The 20697-nt window shown below is 41.3% G+C and overlaps 1 protein-coding gene across 3 annotated transcripts in view; it reads right to left on the bottom strand.

Moving 5' to 3' along the window:
* Positions 1 to 20697, bottom strand: part of LOC115260992 (uncharacterized) — a 576828-nt gene that overhangs the window by 1110 nt on the left and 555021 nt on the right. The window contains exons 9-12 of one of the 3 annotated variants that reach the window (XR_009995597.1): positions 7237 to 7635; positions 5287 to 7182; positions 5102 to 5230; positions 4682 to 4928 (exon numbers count right to left, since the gene is read on the bottom strand). Coding sequence is in view for 1 of the 3 variants with exons in the window: in XM_062842280.1 (XP_062698264.1) it covers positions 5102 to 5230; positions 5287 to 7182; positions 7237 to 7635 (2424 nt within the window). In the remaining 2 variants the exon portion in view is untranslated. The remainder of the gene's footprint in view (positions 1 to 4681; positions 4929 to 5101; positions 5231 to 5286; positions 7183 to 7236; positions 7636 to 20697) is intronic. The other 2 variants (XR_009995598.1, XM_062842280.1) reach the window with 2 other exon arrangements.

The following is a 20697-nucleotide window of genomic DNA, read 5'->3' as shown; positions in this document are numbered from 1 at the left end:
TCCTCACAGATTCCTGAGAAGGATCCTCACAGAATCCTGAGAAGGATTCTCACAGAATCCTGAGAAGGATTTTCACAGAATCCTGAGAAGGATTTTCACAGAATCCTGAGAAGGATTTTCACAGAATCCTGAGAAGGATTTTCACAGAATCCTGAGAAGGATTTTCACAGAATCCTGAGAAGGATTTTCACAGAATCCTGAGAAGTATTCTCACAGAATCCTGAGAAGGATTCTCACAGAATCCTGAGAAGGATTCTCACAGAATCCTGAGAAGGATTCTCACAGAATACTGAGAAGAATTCTCACAGAATCCTGAGAAGGATTCTCACAGAATCCTGAGAAGGATTCTCACAGAATCCTGAGAAGGATTCTCACAGAATCCTGACAAGGATTCTCTCAGAATCCTGACAAGGATTCTCTCAGAATCCTGACAAGGATTCTCTCAGAATCCTGACAAGGATTCTCTCAGAATCCTGACAAGGATTCTCTCAGAATCCTGACAAGGATTCTCTCAGAATCCTGACAAGGATTCTCTCAGAATCCTGACAAGGATTCTCTCAGAATCCTGACAAGCATTCTCTCAGAATCCTGACAAGGATTCTCTCAGAATCCTGACAAGGATTCTCTCAGAATCCTGACAAGGATTCTCTCAGAATCCTGACAAGGATTCTCTCAGAATCCTGACAAGGATTCTCTCAGAATCCTGACAAGGATTCTCTCAGAATCCTGACAAGGATTCTCTCAGAATCCTGACAAGGATTCTCTCAGAATCCTGACAAGGATTCTCTCAGAATCCTGACAAGGATTCTCAGAAGTCGCTGACAAGGATTCTCTCAGAATCCTGACAAGGATTCTCTCAGAATCCTGACAAGGATTCTCTCAGAATCCTGACAAGGATTCTCTCAGAATCCTGACAAGGATTCTCTCAGAATCCTGACAAGGATTCTCTCAGAATCCTGACAAGGATTCTCTCAGAATCCTGACAAGGATTCTCTCAGAATCCTGACAAGGATTCTCTCAGAATCCTGACAAGGATTCTCTCAGAATCCTGACAAGGATTCTCTCAGAATCCTGACAAGGATTCTCTCAGAATCCTGACAAGGATTCTCTCAGAATCCTGACAAGGATTCTCTCAGAATCCTGACAAGGATTCTCTCAGAATCCTGACAAGGATTCTCTCAGAATCCTGACAAGGATTCTCTCAGAATCCTGACAAGGATTCTCTCAGAATCCTGACAAGGATTCTCTCAGAATCCTGACAAGGATTCTCTCAGAATCCTGACAAGGATTCTCTCAGAATCCTGACAAGGATTCTCTCAGAATCCTGACAAGGATTCTCTCAGAATCCTGACAAGGATTCTCTCAGAATCCTGACAAGGATTCTCTCAGAATCCTGACAAGGATTCTCTCAGAATCCTGACAAGGATTCTCTCAGAATCCTGACAAGGATTCTCTCAGAATCCTGACAAGGATTCTCTCAGAATCCTGACAAGGATTCTCTCAGAATCCTGACAAGGATTCTCTCAGAATCCTGACAAGGATTCTCTCAGAATCCTGACAAGGATTCTCTCAGAATCCTGACAAGGATTCTCTCAGAATCCTGACAAGGATTCTCTCAGAATCCTGACAAGGATTCTCTCAGAATCCTGACAAGGATTCTCTCAGAATCCTGACAAGGATTCTCTCAGAATCCTGACAAGGATTCTCTCAGAATCCTGACAAGGATTCTCTCAGAATCCTGACAAGGATTCTCTCAGAATCCTGACAAGGATTCTCTCAGAATCCTGACAAGGATTCTCTCAGAATCCTGACAAGGATTCTCTCAGAATCCTGACAAGGATTCTCTCAGAATCCTGACAAGGATTCTCTCAGAATCCTGACAAGGATTCTCTCAGAATCCTGACAAGGATTCTCTCAGAATCCTGACAAGGATTCTCTCAGAATCCTGACAAGGATTCTCTCAGAATCCTGACAAGGATTCTCTCAGAATCCTGACAAGGATTCTCTCAGAATCCTGACAAGGATTCTCTCAGAATCCTGACAAGGATTCTCTCAGAATCCTGACAAGGATTCTCTCAGAATCCTGACAAGGATTCTCTCAGAATCCTGACAAGGATTCTCTCAGAATCCTGACAAGGATTCTCTCAGAATCCTGACAAGGATTCTCTCAGAATCCTGACAAGGATTCTCTCAGAATCCTGACAAGGATTCTCTCAGAATCCTGACAAGGATTCTCTCAGAATCCTGACAAGGATTCTCTCAGAATCCTGACAAGGATTCTCTCAGAATCCTGACAAGGATTCTCTCAGAATCCTGACAAGGATTCTCTCAGAATCCTGACAAGGATTCTCTCAGAATCCTGACAAGGATTCTCTCAGAATCCTGACAAGGATTCTCTCAGAATCCTGACAAGGATTCTCTCAGAATCCTGACAAGGATTCTCTCAGAATCCTGACAAGGATTCTCTCAGAATCCTGACAAGGATTCTCTCAGAATCCTGACAAGGATTCTCTCAGAATCCTGACAAGGATTCTCTCAGAATCCTGACAAGGATTCTCTCAGAATCCTGACAAGGATTCTCTCAGAATCCTGACAAGGATTCTCTCAGAATCCTGACAAGGATTCTCTCAGAATCCTGACAAGGATTCTCTCAGAATCCTGACAAGGATTCTCTCAGAATCCTGACAAGGATTCTCTCAGAATCCTGACAAGGATTCTCTCAGAATCCTGACAAGGATTCTCTCAGAATCCTGACAAGGATTCTCTCAGAATCCTGACAAGGATTCTCTCAGAATCCTGACAAGGATTCTCTCAGAATCCTGACAAGGATTCTCTCAGAATCCTGACAAGGATTCTCTCAGAATCCTGACAAGGATTCTCTCAGAATCCTGACAAGGATTCTCTCAGAATCCTGACAAGGATTCTCTCAGAATCCTGACAAGGATTCTCTCAGAATCCTGACAAGGATTCTCTCAGAATCCTGACAAGGATTCTCTCAGAATCCTGACAAGGATTCTCTCAGAATCCTGACAAGGATTCTCTCAGAATCCTGACAAGCATTCTCTCAGAATCCTGACAAGGATTCTCTCAGAATCCTGACAAGGATTCTCTCAGAATCCTGACAAGCATTCTCTCAGAATCCTGACAAGGATTCTCTCAGAATCCTGACAAGGATTCTCTCAGAATCCTGACAAGGATTCTCTCAGAATCCTGACAAGGATTCTCTCAGAATCCTGACAAGGATTCTCTCAGAATCCTGACAAGGATTCTCTCAGAATCCTGACAAGGATTCTCTCAGAATCCTGACAAGGATTCTCTCAGAATCCTGACAAGGATTCTCTCAGAATCCTGACAAGGATTCTCTCAGAATCCTGACAAGGATTCTCTCAGAATCCTGACAAGGATTCTCTCAGAATCCTGACAAGGATTCTCTCAGAATCCTGACAAGGATTCTCTCAGAATCCTGACAAGGATTCTCTCAGAATCCTGACAAGGATTCTCTCAGAATCCTGACAAGGATTCTCTTAGAATCCTGACAAGGATTCTCTCAGAATCCTGACAAGGATTCTCTCAGAATCCTGACAAGGATTCTCTCAGAATCCTGACAAGGATTCTCTCAGAATCCTGACAAGGATTCTCTCAGAATCCTGACAAGGATTCTCTCAGAATCCTGACAAGGATTCTCTCAGAATCCTGACAAGGATTCTCTCAGAATCCTGACAAGGATTCTCTCAGAATCCTGACAAGGATTCTCTCAGAATCCTGACAAGGATTCTCTCAGAATCCTGACAAGGATTCTCTCAGAATCCTGACAAGGATTCTCTCAGAATCCTGACAAGGATTCTCTCAGAATCCTGACAAGGATTCTCTCAGAATCCTGACAAGGATTCTCTCAGAATCCTGACAAGGATTCTCTCAGAATCTTGACAAGGATTCTCTCATAATCCTGAGAGGGATTTTCTTTGACTTCAAAGAGGGATTCTGACGGAATGTTGAGAGATTCTCCCGAAAGCCTGGGAGATTCTCCAGGGATTCTGAGAGAGATTCTCCTGGAATCTTGAGAGAGATTCCCACGGAATCCAGAGAGAGATGCTCCCGGAATCCTGAGAGAGATTATCTCAGAGTCCTGAGAAAGATTCTGTCTGAATCCTGAGAGCGATTTTCTCAGAATCCTGAGAAGAATGCTCTCAAAATCCTGAGAGGGATTCTCTCAGAATCCTGAGAGGGATTCTCTCAGAATCCTGAGAGGGATTCTCTCAGAATCATGCGAAGTATTCTCTCAGAATCTTGGGAGGGATTCTTCTGGAATCCTGAGAGATTTTCGTGGAATTCTGAGACAGATTCTCCTGGAATTTGAGAGAGATTCCCACGAAATCTTGAGAGGAATTTTCCCGGAATCCTGAGAGGTCAGAGTTCTGAGAAGCATTCCCTCAGAATCCTGAGACGGATTCTCTCAGAATCTTTTAAGGGATTTTCCCAGATGCTTGAAAGGGGTTTCCCAGTATACCTGCTTCTTGTATCGACATTTGTTTAGAAAATATTACAAAGCAAAACAAAGTTATTGCCAAAATATCGGTTTTTCCTTTGCCTCTTAGGGTGGGTCGGTTACGAAAGGATTATTTCAAAACACCTGATTGTTAGTTTTCACTCAACTCTAAGCAAGCTGTTGCTAATGACTCACCATAGTATCAACGTAGCCCAGACCGACAAAATGATTGTCACTTCCTAGTGAATTGACTGCTGGTCAAGGACTGCTTAGGTATGGAGTTGTTAAATGGGGCTTTTTCACACATCCAAACGACGAAAGCGCGCATTCAGTAGCGTCTTCTCAACTGTCGACCTGCTTGCTGTACCTATAGGCTCTAAATGTCAATGTACAATGAAAAAAGATTCACACTTCAAACCCAACGGGCAAAACGGCTACGGGCCTACGAGAAACCAGCGAGTGATGATGAATGATGAAAAATAAAAACAAAAACAAAAATGGTATTGTTATTAGAAAAACGACCATCGACCAATTACAGAAGCGCGTAGCTTTTTGAGGTTAAAATCTGCCGCCACCGTCAAACCGGAAAGCAAGATGAAACTGAAAGTGGCTTACCTCCTCGACAAACGATTTCTTTGGCGCACGAATGCCTCGGCTTTCGGCATTCAGGATAATGGTCTCGGCCAGACTTTTGACTTCTTTGGCTTCCGGAGCTGTCTTCGCGATGGGGAATTTAACCTTGTCCTAAAAAGGGGAATTCTGAAGTCCAATGGATTCACAACGACGCAAAGAATACTTACCTCACTTCCACTGCTGTCGCTATCTCCCGGGAATCTACGGCTTAGCGGATGGATCTCATATCCCAGCTTCGAGTAGGAACCCTTCACGGGTCGTTCCAGCTCCTGCGCCAGGCTTCGTCCAAAGCCTCCTCTGTGGTGATGGATATGGGACGGATGCACCTGCAGTTGACTGATTTGCGCCTGCTTCGATTGCAGTTCTTCGGTGAGGTGTTTGATTCGCTCCTCATCGCAGTTTCTTAGCGTCAGCAGTTCCCGGATGCGGCATTCTAGCGTCTCAACTTCTTCCCTCAGTTCGCTGTTTGTGACTTCGATGTGGTTCAGTTCCTTGGTAGCACTTACCAGCTTACCACGCATGTGACCAACTTCCGATTTGTGATTCTCTTCGGCTTCCTTGAGGAGCGCTGTCGATAAGGTGAGTTCTTCTTCGAGGGCCACGATCTTTCGTTTCTCCCTTTCCATGTTCTCCGCTACAGTTCCTTTGAGGTAGTTCTGGAGCTTTCGGTATTCGTCCTTCAAAGTGGAGTATTCTTCTAGGAGTGCCGCGTGCTTGGCTACCAGATCTTTGTTCTCTTTGTTGAGTTTGGATACTCGGTTCTTGAGACTGTTCTCGGCCTCTTCCAAGTGAGATATCCTCTCGTGAGCGTACTCGCTGTCCTTACTCAGCCGCTCTTCCAGCTGAGCGATCTTCGATTTGAGATTCGATTCCACCGTCTCGCATTTGGAGATCTTGTCTTTGTACTCTTTCTCCATCTGAGCCCAGAGATTATCTGCGTTCTCCAGGGTTTCATTGTAAGCTCGATTCAGCTCGGCTATGTTCTGCGTGAGTTCCTTCTCACGGTTCATCAGATCGTTCAGTCTCATTTGTAAATCTCCATTTGCAGATTCGTAGTACTCGATATGCTCCGGTGGGATGGCGTTGATGGCGTATTGTTTCCGGGTGGAGGCCATTTGCTCTTGCAGCTGCCAGCTGTTGAACATCAACAGTACCGGAATAAACGCCAGTATCAGATCGATGCGATCATTTAGTTCGTTTTCTGTTTCCTCAAGAACGAATATCCTTTCCTCGCATTTGTGCACAAGCTCCTCCAGATTTATCACGGTGTCTCTGGCGTCCTGGTACTTGGATTGATACGAGCTCTTGGACATCTCCAGCTCCGTATTCCTTTGACTCATCATCTCGTAATCCACTTCCATCCGCTGCAACCGCAGCCTTGTGTCGTTTTCAATCTCTTCCAGTTCACATCTCTCCTCTTCCAGTCTTTCGTTTTCGTCTTCCAGTTTGTTAAGCTTCTCGCTTAGCTGATCCACCCAACCTTCCAGTTGGATCTCTCGCTGCAACCTTTCCGCCAGGTGCCTCAACTGCTGATCGCCGCTGCTCTCGTACACCTTGACCTTGTTCTCCAGCTGCTCCATTCGGTTCACATAGTACTGCAGTCTTCTTTGTTCGCAGGACTCCGCCGGAAGCGACAGGCTCACTCCCACCGGATTCTTCCCGTTGCGCTTGATCGTACACTCCTCAATCTTCTGCCGGAATCGGTTCAGCTTCTCGATCTCCGCACACAGCTCCGCGTTGGTCTTCTCCAGACACGGGAAGTCCTCCACCTCTGTCTGCGTTCCGACGCAGCTGACCATCATTTCGTCCACAAACACTCCACTTTCCTGCAAGCTGGTTGATCCCCACTTGGCAGACTTCTTCATTCCACCGAAAGTCTCCGCGATCGATGCGATCGAGATACTTTTCGGCTCACTGGTGGTGCTGGTTGTTAGGGAGGCGTTGTTGCTACTGAACGGCTGCACCGTTGCTACCATTTTCCCCTGTTGACTCTTGAATGGCGTTGAAGTCGCCGCCAGGGACTTCGGCGGGTGACTCTCCGGGAAGGTGTAATTGCTGAACTTCTGTAATTAGAAATCGTTAGGAAATTCTTGGCATTCTCCGTGGGTATGACTTACCGCCGGCAGCTCCAGGCTCATATCCTCGCTGGCGATCTCGTGGTCCTGCGACAGCGCTTCCAAGTTGTTCAGCAACGACAGGATCTGCAGCAGGCACAGCTTGTCCTCCTCGTCGTAGCAGGATCGCTTGGTCATGGTGGCGATGCGCTTCCGCACGTCATCCGTCGGGATTTGGTCCAGCAGCGAGAGGTCACAGCAGGGCGACGGGACCCCGCTGGTCTGCTGATCGTCCAGGTGGTGGTGGCTGTTGGGCGACGTGACACCCGAGTCCGACCGTTCCGAGTGGTGCATGATCAAATCGTCGTGCTCTTTGTCCGTATCGGTCCATACGTCCTTTGTGGTGCTGCCGTTGATGCTGCTGCTGCCGACCGTTGGACTCGAATTGCTGCGGAGTGACCACTGAAAATGGAACAGATGTAGGAAAGCGTCAGCATTGATCAGAATTACAAATTTGAGAGGGTTGGGTGTTGGATTGGAGCTGTATCGCGCCACCTGTGTTTGCGCCGATTACCAAAGCGAAAACAATTAATCATGGATGCATTTGAAAGTATGAACTAAGTGAACAATCATGACGACAGTGAATTCCAGCGTAGCTAAGATACGTGACAGCTGGGCAATTAGTTCCTACCTATAATTTTCCATGAGAAATTATTGCGGCACAATTTATCAAAAGAACAAAGAAATAGTTTTCAACTGTCCACGAAACCCAAATTAATCCGATGCCGTTGTAGTGCTCTGTTGAATTCAGAACCTGACAAATGTTATTTAAAAAATTCAGCTTTGTCGAGTCAGCAGAATGTTTTTTGTTTCAAAGTTTTCCTAGCGTAGAACTTGTTTTGTTGCATAACAACCCCTTTTCAGAGCAAACACTCAAGCTTCAAAATAAATTGCTAGCCATCAAAAGCTAGAACCTTGAACCACACATTCGGTTGCCACCACCTTTCATCGACACCAACCAGCATCCATCATTCAGGCATGAACTCCAACCATGCCTGAGAGAAAACCAATCCAGTTGTATAAAGCACAAAGGCCACTAGTCTAATTGCAGCAGCAGCAGCGTGCTACCACAAGCTGTGCGTAAAATTGGTTCCGAGTGCAACAAACAATAATGGAAACATGGTAGCCAAAATTACCCGCAAACATGAGCAGAATAACATCGACTCAATACATTTTCGATTGTTCAAAAGCACCTTCCCTCCGAACCTCACCCACCGCCCTCTTCCATCCAACTTCACATGGGGTACATATGAATATGGATTTGTAAAAGTGCGTGGCTTTTTATGATAAGTGTGCTAGCCGAAAGTCGGAATTTAATGTAGCACAACGCATATTGGACCACCAGGCACCGCTACCATGCACCCGCGCCAATTATTCGGCGTACACACACACCTTCCTTTGGCGCCGAAAGACGTTTGAAATCATAACCGAAAAGGAATAACGACCCGCACGCACCGTCGTGGTCGTAGAGGTAGGCAAACGAACCGTGAAACGTAAATCGCTCACCGAGGTTTCTTAGGCTGGTTTAAAACATGGCTTAGCACAAGAAACCCAAAAAAGACGGTGGTGAATCGATATTTTACACCAAAGAAGTATTGCAATGTTCAACTTCATCAACTTCTGGAAAAATCTCAGGTCAATTTCCTAGAGAAGCAATACATAGATGAATTTCTCGGGAGAATCAAAGGAGCAACTACTGAAGAAATAACAAATGTCACTCCTGCAGAAATCACAGATAGAATTCCTAGTTGGAATTTGTTGCGGAATTCCTGGAACAACTTCAAATAGAATTCCTTGGGTAATCAGCAGTGGAACCCTTGGAAGAAATCTAGATTGAACTCGTGGAGGAAGCTCCTGAAAAAAATCAGATGAAACTACTGAAGGAATCATAGGTGAACACTTTGAAACTTTTTAAACCAAAACTTCATAAAGTTTCACAATTCAAATGTCAAACCTACTAATAAAGTCGTTTTTAACGATGGTCCATTTTCAAGGTCCAAAATTTTCTAAAGTTCTAAAAATTTGGAATGCCACAAATAGGTCAAATTTCGCTCGTTTCCGCCGACATTTGTTTTAAATTCAAAATGACGTCCGTTACGTCAACTTGACACTGTTTAAATATAGGCATCCTTCCAGATGAAATTTCTTATCGGAGATGTGAAATTCTTCTGGAAGTTCTTAGATTTCACCAGGTATTCCATCTGGAATTTCTCCAAATGGCATGTTTTTTTTTTTCTCAGGAGATCCACATATATATCCTTCGGGAGTTCCACCTATGATTCCTCTAGGAAAGTGACCTGATATTCCCTTAGGAGTTCAACATGGGATTACTCCAAAAGTTCCACTTGAGATTGCTCCAAAAGCTCCATTTAAGGATTTTTTCATGGGTTTTACCTATGATTTTTTCAGTAGTACAACATGAAATGTCGCTAGGTGTTCAACTTGGAATTTCTACAGAAGTTCAATTTAAAATTTTTCCAAGAATTCCACCTCTGATTACTCCAGAAGTTCTACCAAGAACCCCTCCTGGAGTTCCACCAGGACTATCTGCCACCTATAATTCTTCTAGAATATCCTCTTGGAATTCTTCTCAGAATTTTCCAGATGTTCCACTTGGGAATTCCACAGGAGTTCCGTCTGAAATTCCTCCCTGAGTTCCACCTAGGAGTTCTTCAAAAGTTGCATCATGGATCTTCTCCAGGAGTTCAACATATAGTTTCTCCGAGAGTTCCATCCATAATTCCTCTAAGAAATCCTTTTAAAATTCCTTAAGGAGTTTCACAGGTATTTCTCCAGAAGTACCAGGAGTTTAACCTATGATATCCCCAGTATTTCACCCACTGGAATACCTCTGGATGTTCGCCTGGAATTAATCCAGAAACTCAACCCAAGAGTTCTACTTGACATTTTTGCACGTGTTCCACCAGGAGATGCACTTGAAATTCCTGCGGGAGGTCCATTTTAAGTTTTTCAAGAACTTTCGTTTGGAATATTTCCAGGAATTCTTCTTGGAATTCCTTCAAGAGGTACACTTGAAAATCCTGCATGTTTTCCAATAAAATAGAATATTTCCCCATTAATTCCATCTGTGATTTCTACAGGAGCTCCACCTCCTCCTCCAGAAGTTGCATCTTGGATTCCACTTGGGGTTTCTTCAGGAGTTTCACCTCCGAGAAATCCCTGGTGGAACTCCAGGAAATATTCCAGATAGAACTATTGCATGAACCATAGGTGAAAGTCCTGGAAAATCCTGGAAGAAATATCTGGATAAATTACAGCTGGAGCTCTTGGATCGTTCGCCAAGAGTTCCAACTGTAATTTATACAAGTTTTCGTGTTTGGCTTTTTTTCCAGAAGTTTCCCCTATGGTTCATCTAAGAGCTCAATCTGGAATATCTCCTGGAGTTTCACTAGGGATTTCTGCAGGAAATCCGCATTTAATTCCTCTAGGAGTTCCACTCCTTTGATTCCTCTAAGAAATCCACCAGGGATTCTTTCAGGAATTCCACCTAGGATTTCTTTCCGAAAGTGCCTCTTGGAATTTTCCCAAAAGTTCCATTTGGGGGTTTTCAAGAAGCTTTACCCATATAGTTCTTCCGGCAGTTCCTGGAATTCCTCCACAGACTTCTTCCGGGTGTTCCACCTTGTAGATTTCCAGGAGTTCAACCTGAACATTTTCCAGAGTTTTACCTGGAAATGCTCAAGGCAGGGACATCTCTAGAAGCTGCATATGGGATTTTACAGATGTTTCACCTGAGATTTCTCAAGTAGATCAACCTAGAATTTCTCCGGAAAACGTGGAATTTTACCTGGGATTTCTATGCTGTTTCACCTGGGATTTCTCCAGTAGATCCATCTAGGATTCTGCCAAAGTTTTGTCAAACGTTATCCGGAGTTATTTTTATATAAGAAGACTCTGGAGCTGGAACTTCACAAGAAATTATTTTGGGGCATGTTAGATGGAACTCCGAAAAGAAATCCTTAAATCAATTTCTTGATAAAATTCCCGAACATTTTTCCTAAAAAGATACAACTAGGTATTTTACCAAGAATCATTCCTTGATTCTTGGTAAAATACCTAGATGTATCTTTTTAGGAAATCCTGGAAGAATTTAGGATAAATGCAAAGTGAAATCCCCGGAGAAATTCCAGAAATAATCTCTGTATGAATTTCTAAAGGAACTGAACAAGAAATTTTCGAAGATACTTCCTGGAGAGTCTCTGAAAGAGTCACTGGAAAACTTTCTGAAGGAACAGCTGGAAAAAGGAACCCTTGAAGCAATTTTTGAAAAAGACAGTTTTCTTTTTGAATATCCGGAAGAGTCCCTGGAAAAAAAATCTTTATGATACTGTCGGAAGAAACTTTGGAGCAATTTCTAAAATTTGGAAGATTTCTTTGCTCAAGGATGTCGAGTGGAAGATTTTCCAAAACAATCACCTTAGATATTCGCTTTAGAGGAATTCCTGAAGGGACCTGAACCATTATTGAAGAAATCCATGGAGTAATCCATGCAAGGTTTACCTAAATAACAACCCATGGAGAAATTATCGAAGCACTTTGTGGATAATTTTCCGAAAGGAACTTGTTATGCATTTGCCAAAATTCTGGGCTAAAATTTGTGAAGCAATCCATGGATTACTTTCTGAAGGAGTTCTAGAAGAAGTTTCTGGAGGAAGTTTCAAAAGAATTCCTAGAAGATTTTGTGAATAATCTATGGAAGATTTTTTTTGATTCCTTGGAGATTTTTTCAAAAGAAATTCCATGTAGAATACCTGAAGACATTCTAAGAGGAGCAATCCATTTGATATTCCCAACTAACAATCGCAAGCCGCCAACAAGCATGCATACTGAATTGTTGCTTTATAATATTAATTATAGCTGAACTAAAATTATGCTGTACACATAACTGTACAAATGCCATTTCAATTAAAAAGTAGCCAATGTTCAACTTTCCGTATTGATATTAACAATGATAATTTAAAACGCTTTGCAAGTGTTTAATAAGATTTGTATTCGACTCGCAGTAATTCCTTTACAACATAGTCTAACAAGACTTTTTTCTGCTTCTTGTTAAGTTCATGTAAAAAATAGCACATGTATCTGTATAATGTGTTTTTTACAAGTCAAATAAGCGCTTTCGTTTCATCATACTTCGACTCAGAGTACATGATGAAAAAGCACGTGTTTTTACTGAACAACAGCTGAATTAATCTGTTGTTCAGTCGTTAACCATAATGTCTGTGCTAAATCACCACTGCTGAATAGGAGTTGAAGTCTGATCATAATTAAACCACGGGAAGTTTATGTTTTGATTTGAGCGCTGCAATTCATCATCTCTAGGATGGCGCAGATAGGAAGGCATTCGGCTGGCAATCGACGGGTCTCGAGTTCGAACCTGAATTAGGGTAAATTTATGTGTACTTATTATTTCACAATATTTGTTCACAGTATTAAGTTCCAATCATAAACTCTCGTGGAAATTGAAAAATTTTGCATTTTATTTATTTTTGATCATTTTTGCTCAAGCTGAATAACAGCTTTACTATATAATTGTAAAACGATTTAACAACAAAACAGTTCAGTTGGTACACAACACTATGCTTTATAGTTTCTCCAAATTTGTGTGAACAAAACCCGAACAAAGGTTGTGCCTAAAAATTATCCAAATGTTATTCAGCATCATGCTGAATCAATTCGTCGTAAAAGTGCTTGTAAAATGAGTGATTGTTAGTTGGGTTTTCCACAAGAATTACTCGAAAAGGTTATAGGAATTTCTTAGAGAATTCCTGGTAGAATTTTAAAACAAATCTCTGAAGTGAAATTTCATAATGAATGTCAGAATTTGTTTCATTAAAAAAACAAATGTGGAGATATTATTGATAAATCCATGTAAGATTTTCTAATGAAATCCTTCAAGAAATATCCGGAGAAATGTCTAGGCACATTTTCGAAGAAATCTCGGGAGGAATTTCTGCAGAATTTCTACGAAAAATGTCTGAAGCAATCCATTCGGTTTTCATAGAAAACTTCTTCGAATTTTTTTTTAAGAAATCCCTTATAAAATATCTGAATGAAACACTTGAGGAATTCGTTAAGTAACCCCTAGAAAAAAATCAAAAATTATGCATGGAGAATATATTGAAAGAATCCGTGCAGGTTTTTCATGGGAATCGTTGAAGAAATCCCTAGAGGATTTTTTTAAATATACTTTCGAAGATTTTCTGAAACCCTTTTGGAAGAATTTGTGAAGGAACCTCCGAAGGATTTTCTAATGGAACCCCAGGAAAAAAATCTCAATAAATATCTAAAGGATTTTTATAGTGATCCTTGCAAGAGTTTCTCAGAAAACCCTTAATAAATGTGAAAAAAAATCCTGTAGAAATTGCTAAAGCAATGCGTGCAAGAGATCCTTTGAAAAATTGTGAAATTTCTGGATGGATCCCATAAGAAACTTCATGACACAGCTCACAAAAGATTTTTCAATTAAAAAAAAACCCTCGAAAATTTTTTAAATGAATCTCAGAGTTTTTTTTTAAGAATCTTTAGATGAATCTTTATGAGATGAGATGCAAAAATGAAATCCTTAAATAAATGTACACTCCAATTTTTTTGAAATGCACGCAAAAAATCAGCAAAAGAAATTGTTGAATTTCAGCAACCTTTTTGCTGAATTTCAGCACAACTTTGCTGATCAACTGTCAAAATTGCTGGATGGTTCAGCAAGTTGAAAAATAATTGGTGATACTCAGTGATTTGTATTGCTGAATGCAATCAGCACGCAAAAAATCAGCATAGTTTGCTGATTACCAGCAAAAACATTTTGCAGTGTACGGAGAATTATCTAGATGAATTTCTTAAAGAGCTTCCAGGGAATTTCAGGAAAAAATGTTGGAGTTGTTTCTAAAACCTTTCCGAATAAACCTCGGAAAGAAAGGTAGAAGCCGAGTTATTTATTAAAAGAGTTTCAGAAAAAAACTCCCGGATGATTTTTTGAAATAAATTGAAAAAAAATTCTGGAGAAATTTCAGGATAAAAATATTGTGGAGCTTCTGAAGCATTCAGGGCAAAATTTTCTAAAAAAATCTGTTCAATTTAAAAATGAATTCTAATTTCTGAATGAATTGTTGAAGGATTGTTTCAAAGAATCGATGGATGAATTCCTAGTGATTGTTTTTGACAAAAAAATATGGATGACTTTTAACAAGAATCTCAGTAAAACTCCCGAGGTAAATGCAAAAATTAGAAATAATCCCATGGCTTTTCTAACACGTCTGTCTATAGGTAAGAAATTCAAGAGGGCGAAAAAATTTTAAAACCACACAAGTATTTTTTTTTATTTGGAAGAATGTAAGAAAATTTACAAATTCTCAAAGCATTTTTTTTTCTAACACGTGTGGGAAAGTCGAAACAAAAAGAAAGGTTTTTTTTTCATATATTTATGGAACGCATGAAATTAAAAATAATTTAGAGATAAAAATCGGGAAAAGCATTCAGTGAAAAGCGTTTAGAAATATCAGTAAATGGGATCTCTTACAAAGATTAGGCATTCTTTCAGAGTTTTTTTTTTTAATTTGACTGGAAATCTATCCAGTACCCCCTGAAGATGACACCAATCCAGTGTCGAAACGTCAGGCAGAAAGCTTAAATTTCGTTTAATACAATAAAGACTGCGTTGCCGAAAATCATAAGATTAAACCTTACAGTCGATCGATCACCAGTTCTATCCAGAGTTCGTTCCGAATTTCCTTTGAAGGTTTCTCTCGAAATTTAAGCCATGAGTCTCCATTGAATTCTTTTCGAGATTTTTGCATGGATTTCTACCGCAACTCCTTATTCAAACCCTATTGCAGTTTCTAACAAAATTCTTTCCGAAATTATCAGTTTTTTTTCCTGGAGGTATGTTGGAGTATTTCTCTGGTTTTCTGCAGTTCTCTCAAGTTTCTATTCAGAGATTTTTTTTACGCATTTGATCCCATAGATAGTTCAATTGAAGATTTTTTCGGGATAACTGAGAGTTATGCCTGAAACTTCTACCAGAGTTGTTCCCCGAATTTTTGCAGAACTTTTTCAGAAGGTCTCTGCAGGAGTATCTCCCGGGATTTCACCCAGAGGCTTACCCGAAATGTTTCCAGAATTTCTTGCTGGATTCTTCCCGACTATTCTTCTGAAATTTATAGAAAGTTACTTCAGGATTTTCTATAAGTGGTTATACGAAATAGTTTTCCAACAGGTTTTCTCGGCATTTCTTCCAGAGAGATTTGTTTATATTTCTCTTGAAATTTCTCGTAGTATTTTGCCGTACATCATCGCAGGATTTCTTACACAGGTTTCCAGAGTTTTTCCTTGAACTTCCGTAATATTTCTTCCCAAGATAACTTCCAGAAACTTGTTGAAAGATGTCTCAATATTAATCAGGTTTTTTTTTTAATTTCCTCTCGAGATTTCTCCAACAGGTCTTACCGGAGCTTTTTCCAAGATTTCACCGTGATTCCTTCCAATATTTTTTTCGGGAATTTCCCGAAAAGAACTTTGTGAGTTATTTCAGAAAACTTTCCAATAAAAATCCACGGACAAACCGTGCAAGAACTCCGGGAGCAACTATTGAAAAAATACCAAAAGAAGAATCCAGAATCTTGAAACAAATTTCCCTTGGGGATTCCGGGCAGAGCTCTGGGAACAATTCCAGGAAATTTTGTTAAAACAACCTAAGAAGAATCATGCAATAAATCCAGAGAAAAAGCATGAAAAATGCTCGGCAAGAAATCGCGGGAAGAATCCCATTAGAAATATCAGCAATAGCTCCGGTTGAAAAACACTCTAGAAAAAAAAAACGTAGTTGAAAGTCCAGGACACATTAAGAATAACTCTGAGAGACATCCCAAGACAAACACAGAAAGGAACCTTCTACGAGAAGTCCTAAGTGAAAACCTAGAGAAATCTCGGGTGATCCCGCGCCAATTTTTAGGAAATATCTCTGCTGAAACATCTGTAGAAATTCAGAGGGAAACTCTAGTAGAAAGTGCACGAAAATTTCAGGATTACTAGACAAACCCCGAAAGAAACTCTAGGGGAAATTCAGTGACAATATCTGCGATATATCTCCTGGGGAAATATTTTGTGGAGATCTCGGAAAAAATCTGAAAGAAATTCCACGAAAACTTCTTTGGACAAAACGCCTAAAGAACTTCCGGAAACCCCTACGAGAGACTCGAATCTTGTAAAAATGGCGGCAGTAATCCGAAAGAATCTCCGCGAGGTATAAAAATTGTATAAAAACAGCGAATACGTTAAGAATTTACGAAAGAAACCCTTCTGGAATATTTTGAAAAAATCTTGAAGAGTAATTTAGAAGATGGATTTAACCTCCAGGTTTATCTGCGTCAATATGGAAGTTGTTACTATTTATCGGAATTTTCGACTTGTCAGAATATTTGCTAGATCTCGTAACCATCTTCTTGTTCCTCTAGCAGGGTAATCTAGCTTAATTTTGGAAAACTCAGAATAAATCCCTTGAAGAATTCCTCGAAGAATGCCGGGAGAAACCCCTAGACAGGATTCTCAGGTGAAATCACAGGGAAAATTTCGAGACGACTCATTTGAGGAATCCCGAAAGCAATACTGAAACGGATTTTCGCGAATCTTTGGAAAATTCCATCAGGGAAGTTATTCCTGACGGAATTCTGGTTGAGATCCCTGGAGGAATCTCGGCAGGATTCTAGGTACGAATCCGGGAAGAAATCGCTAGATAATTTCCGAGTAGAATGTCAGGATCAATCCCTAGCAATCGTATTCTTTAAGGTATTATCGGAAGAATCCATTCTGAAATCAAAGGATGAATCTCTGAGCCTACCCCATAAGGAATTCTCAGAGATAAGAATCCGCAGAAATTTGAGGAGAAATTCTGAAAGAAACACAAGAAAAAATCGCACAAGAATCCTTGCATAAATCTCTTTAAAAATCTCGGAAAAAAATTCGCAGGGGAAATCTCAAGAAGAAGCCCTGTAAGAAACATGGAAGTAATCCCTAGAGACGATGCTTGGGAGGAATCCCTGGGGGAATTTCAGCAACAATCCTGTGAGGAATCCCGAAAGTAATAATGGAATGGGCCTTCAGGAATATCTGGAGACACCCTTAAAAAATCATGGCAGTAATTCTTGAAGGAATTCCGGTAGGGATTTCGAGAGGAATTTCGGGAGGATTCCAGGGACAAAGTTCGGGACGAATCCTGGGAGAAATCGAAAGAAGATTTCCAAGCAGAATCACGGGATCAATGCCTTACAATCGTATCCTTCTAGGTATCACACGAAAAATCCATGGACGAATATCGGGAGGACTTTCAGAAGAAATTCTTGGAGAAATACTAGAAGGACTCACACAGGAATCCCTGGAGAAGTTCCTCTAATAACCCCGGAAGAAAATACCGAAAGTAACCCACCAGGAGTTCCTGACGGAATCCCGGGACAAATCCCCGGAGAAATCCCTGGTGAATTCTAGGAGAATCCCGAACGGATCACCGGAAGGCGCCTTCGGGAATCTTTGAAAAGAACATTAGAAGAATCCTGGAAGTGATTTTTGACGGAAATCTTGTTTGGGATCGCTGGGGGAGTCTCGGAAAGATTCTAGGGACGAATCTCTGAACTAATCCTGGAAGAAATCGCTAAAGGATTCTCGAAAATGATATCATCGAGAGTAATCTCTAAAGAAAATTCAGGAATAATCTCGGTAGAAGCTCTAGCAAAATCCCGGGAGAAAATTCTGAATAAATCTTTGGATAAAACTCATAAAAGTTCTCGATAGAGAATGAGAGGTTGTCGAGAGGAATCCCCACCAAAAATTCCGAAAGGATTCCGAAGATCCGTTCGAAAGGACGGGCCTTCAAGAATTTGAGGAGTAATCCTAGAAGAAGTTTCTGAAAGAATCCCGGCAGAAATTCCTTGAAAAATATCGGAAGAAATTCGTGGAGGAATCCCTGGAAGAGGAAACAATTCTTAGAGTAATTCTGGGAGATGTCTGGAGGAATGCTGAGAAAAATCCCTGGGTGGTTTTCTGGATGTATCGCTGGAGGAACTTCAGGATAAATCCTTTCGGGGTCCACCGCTACATCTCGACAGAAATCTCGGAAGAAATTTCTGAAAATAATTTCAGAGTCCTTCCTGGAGGAATCCCGGAATTAATCTTTGGAAGAGTTCAGGATTGAATCTTCAAAAAAAAGCCGAGAGGAATCTTTACATTTCATACTGGAAGAAACCACTGCTGGACGACTGAAGTTATCATTGAACTCTTCAAGCCTTTGAACCAGTCTAACCATTATCACACACTGTTCAGCAAGCGGCAACAAACTAACGAACATCAAGGAGCAGCACACACGCCGTGCCGAAGTGAGTGATAAAGTGCATCCATTATTTGGTGATTATAATTTTGGCGCTTCAGCACCCCCGTTACCTATGTTATATGAATTTGTAAGAGTACTCTGCTCCGCTTTTCCCGCTCCCCACAGTCCGCTTGTTCCGGCATATGTGTGCTGTGCATGAGCTAATAGATAGACAAACTGCGTTCGCGTAGAGATCTTCTCTGTTATTGCTAGAGATCACGCCGATCCGATGACGAAGCTTTTTGGGGAGAAATGTGAAATGTTTTACATTTTCTGCTTCGCATCTTTTTCATTGGCTGGGGGGAATCAGCGTTAAATGCACTAACTATTCGGTTTCATGAAACATTCCTACTGAGGCAAGGCTTGCTTTCCAACTTAATGTTCCTTAAGTTTTCCCTCAATGAGAGCTATCAATGCCTATCAACAATTACACATTTCTTGTGCAGCAGTGGCACAATACATGACTGAGACATATTTCACCCCACTCTCCCTCAAAAGCTGTGACGTCTCGATAACGTTCACCCACTTGCGTCGTTGTAGATCTTAAAGAGCCTAACAGCATAGAGGAAAATGTACATTTGTACGTATTCAACTCATACGGATGTCTTAATGACGCGCCACTAGCGGCTGATGGTGATAACTAAATTGGGGATGCGGAAATTCGAGTTGCGTTGATTGAGTTGCAAAATATGCGGGGTATATGTAATTTGGCCAAACGGTGTTTGAACTACGTCCGACGCGACGGGCGAAACCAACAAACGGATTGAGCAATACATTTATTTGATGGATCAGATAATGTACCGGAGGAATTCATGGTGACCGATGCGCGGAAAGTGTGGCACATGATGGTTTGATAAGATAAACGGGTCCGTTTGAATGGGTTTCTAGCGGTGTAGTCCTTACTGTTTTGGACAACTGTATTTCATGATGGAACTGTTTCGCTCCATTGACGCAGTTGTGACCGCATTATATCACACAAGACATCCATAGGTCAATATTGGCAGAATAACAGTTGTGTAGATCCATTTGATATACTTGGGTTTTAGACCCCAAGTTGTACCAAAGGCTTTCCGGCATTCCCAAGGGCTATACAAGCTTTTTCAATTCTGAATTCATATTTAGGGTTCCGAGAATAACTGACGTACTTTACCTGTTCAGTTACGTCGATATCAGAATCAAAGAGACGCAAAGGTCGAACGCCATTACAATTTCGCCTTTCCGTAAAAATTGTTATTTTATTGTTATTGATGTTTTAATCGGATTTACCGAAAGGCCATATTGACGACACCAACCCTCAACTACTTGAAGGGCACTTTGCATCAGGTCGAAAAGGGTGCCGGTGCACATACCGACTAACAATGTTATTTAGTCGTCGGCAAAACCATAAGTAGGAAAACCGCTATTATTGAGTTGCCTTAACAGCGTATCTGCTACGAGATTTCACAAAAGCGGTTGCAAAACTCCCCCTTGGGGGCATCCACAAACACTCAATTTCCTAATCCCTGCTAGACGCAATGTCCAGAAGAGATATCGGTTTTTGAGCATTTGGTGAATCCAATTGGAAATCATTGGATACCATGACCCCGTGCGGCTTCCAATATGACATCGAAAGGCACGTTGTCAAAGGTACCCTCGATATCTATGAAAACACCCAAACAAGATTGTTTGTGAGCGAAAGCTTTCACGATATCGTAAACAACCTTGTGTAGAAGAGTCACAGTGCACTTACCAGATTGGTGGGCATGTTGGTTCACATGAAGAGGCACGTTGGCCAGATGAACATGACGGATGTGATGATCGATAATGCGTTCTAAGCATTTCAGAAGAAAAGAGGTCAAACTGATAGGTGTAAAACTCTTCGCTTCTTCATACGATGCATGATCCACTTTCGTAATGATATTATCCCGTCTCAGATATTACCCTTATCTGAGGAAGTGAAATCGCCATTTGACAAACGAAGTTCATTCACTCGGAAATCTCTAGATATCACAAGGATTATGTTTAACCGACTGACTTCACCCAAACTGGATACACATGTTCAACGGTTTCCCCAGTCGGATCGTTCAAAAGACCGGATAGCTTTCTTTTAGCCC

This window comes from Aedes albopictus, chromosome 3, assembly GCF_035046485.1.
Source record: "Aedes albopictus strain Foshan chromosome 3, AalbF5, whole genome shotgun sequence".
In the NCBI taxonomy this organism is placed as follows: domain Eukaryota; kingdom Metazoa; phylum Arthropoda; class Insecta; order Diptera; family Culicidae; genus Aedes; species Aedes albopictus.
Note: the sequence above shows the minus strand (reverse complement) of the source record. Positions and strands in the feature narration are given on the sequence as shown.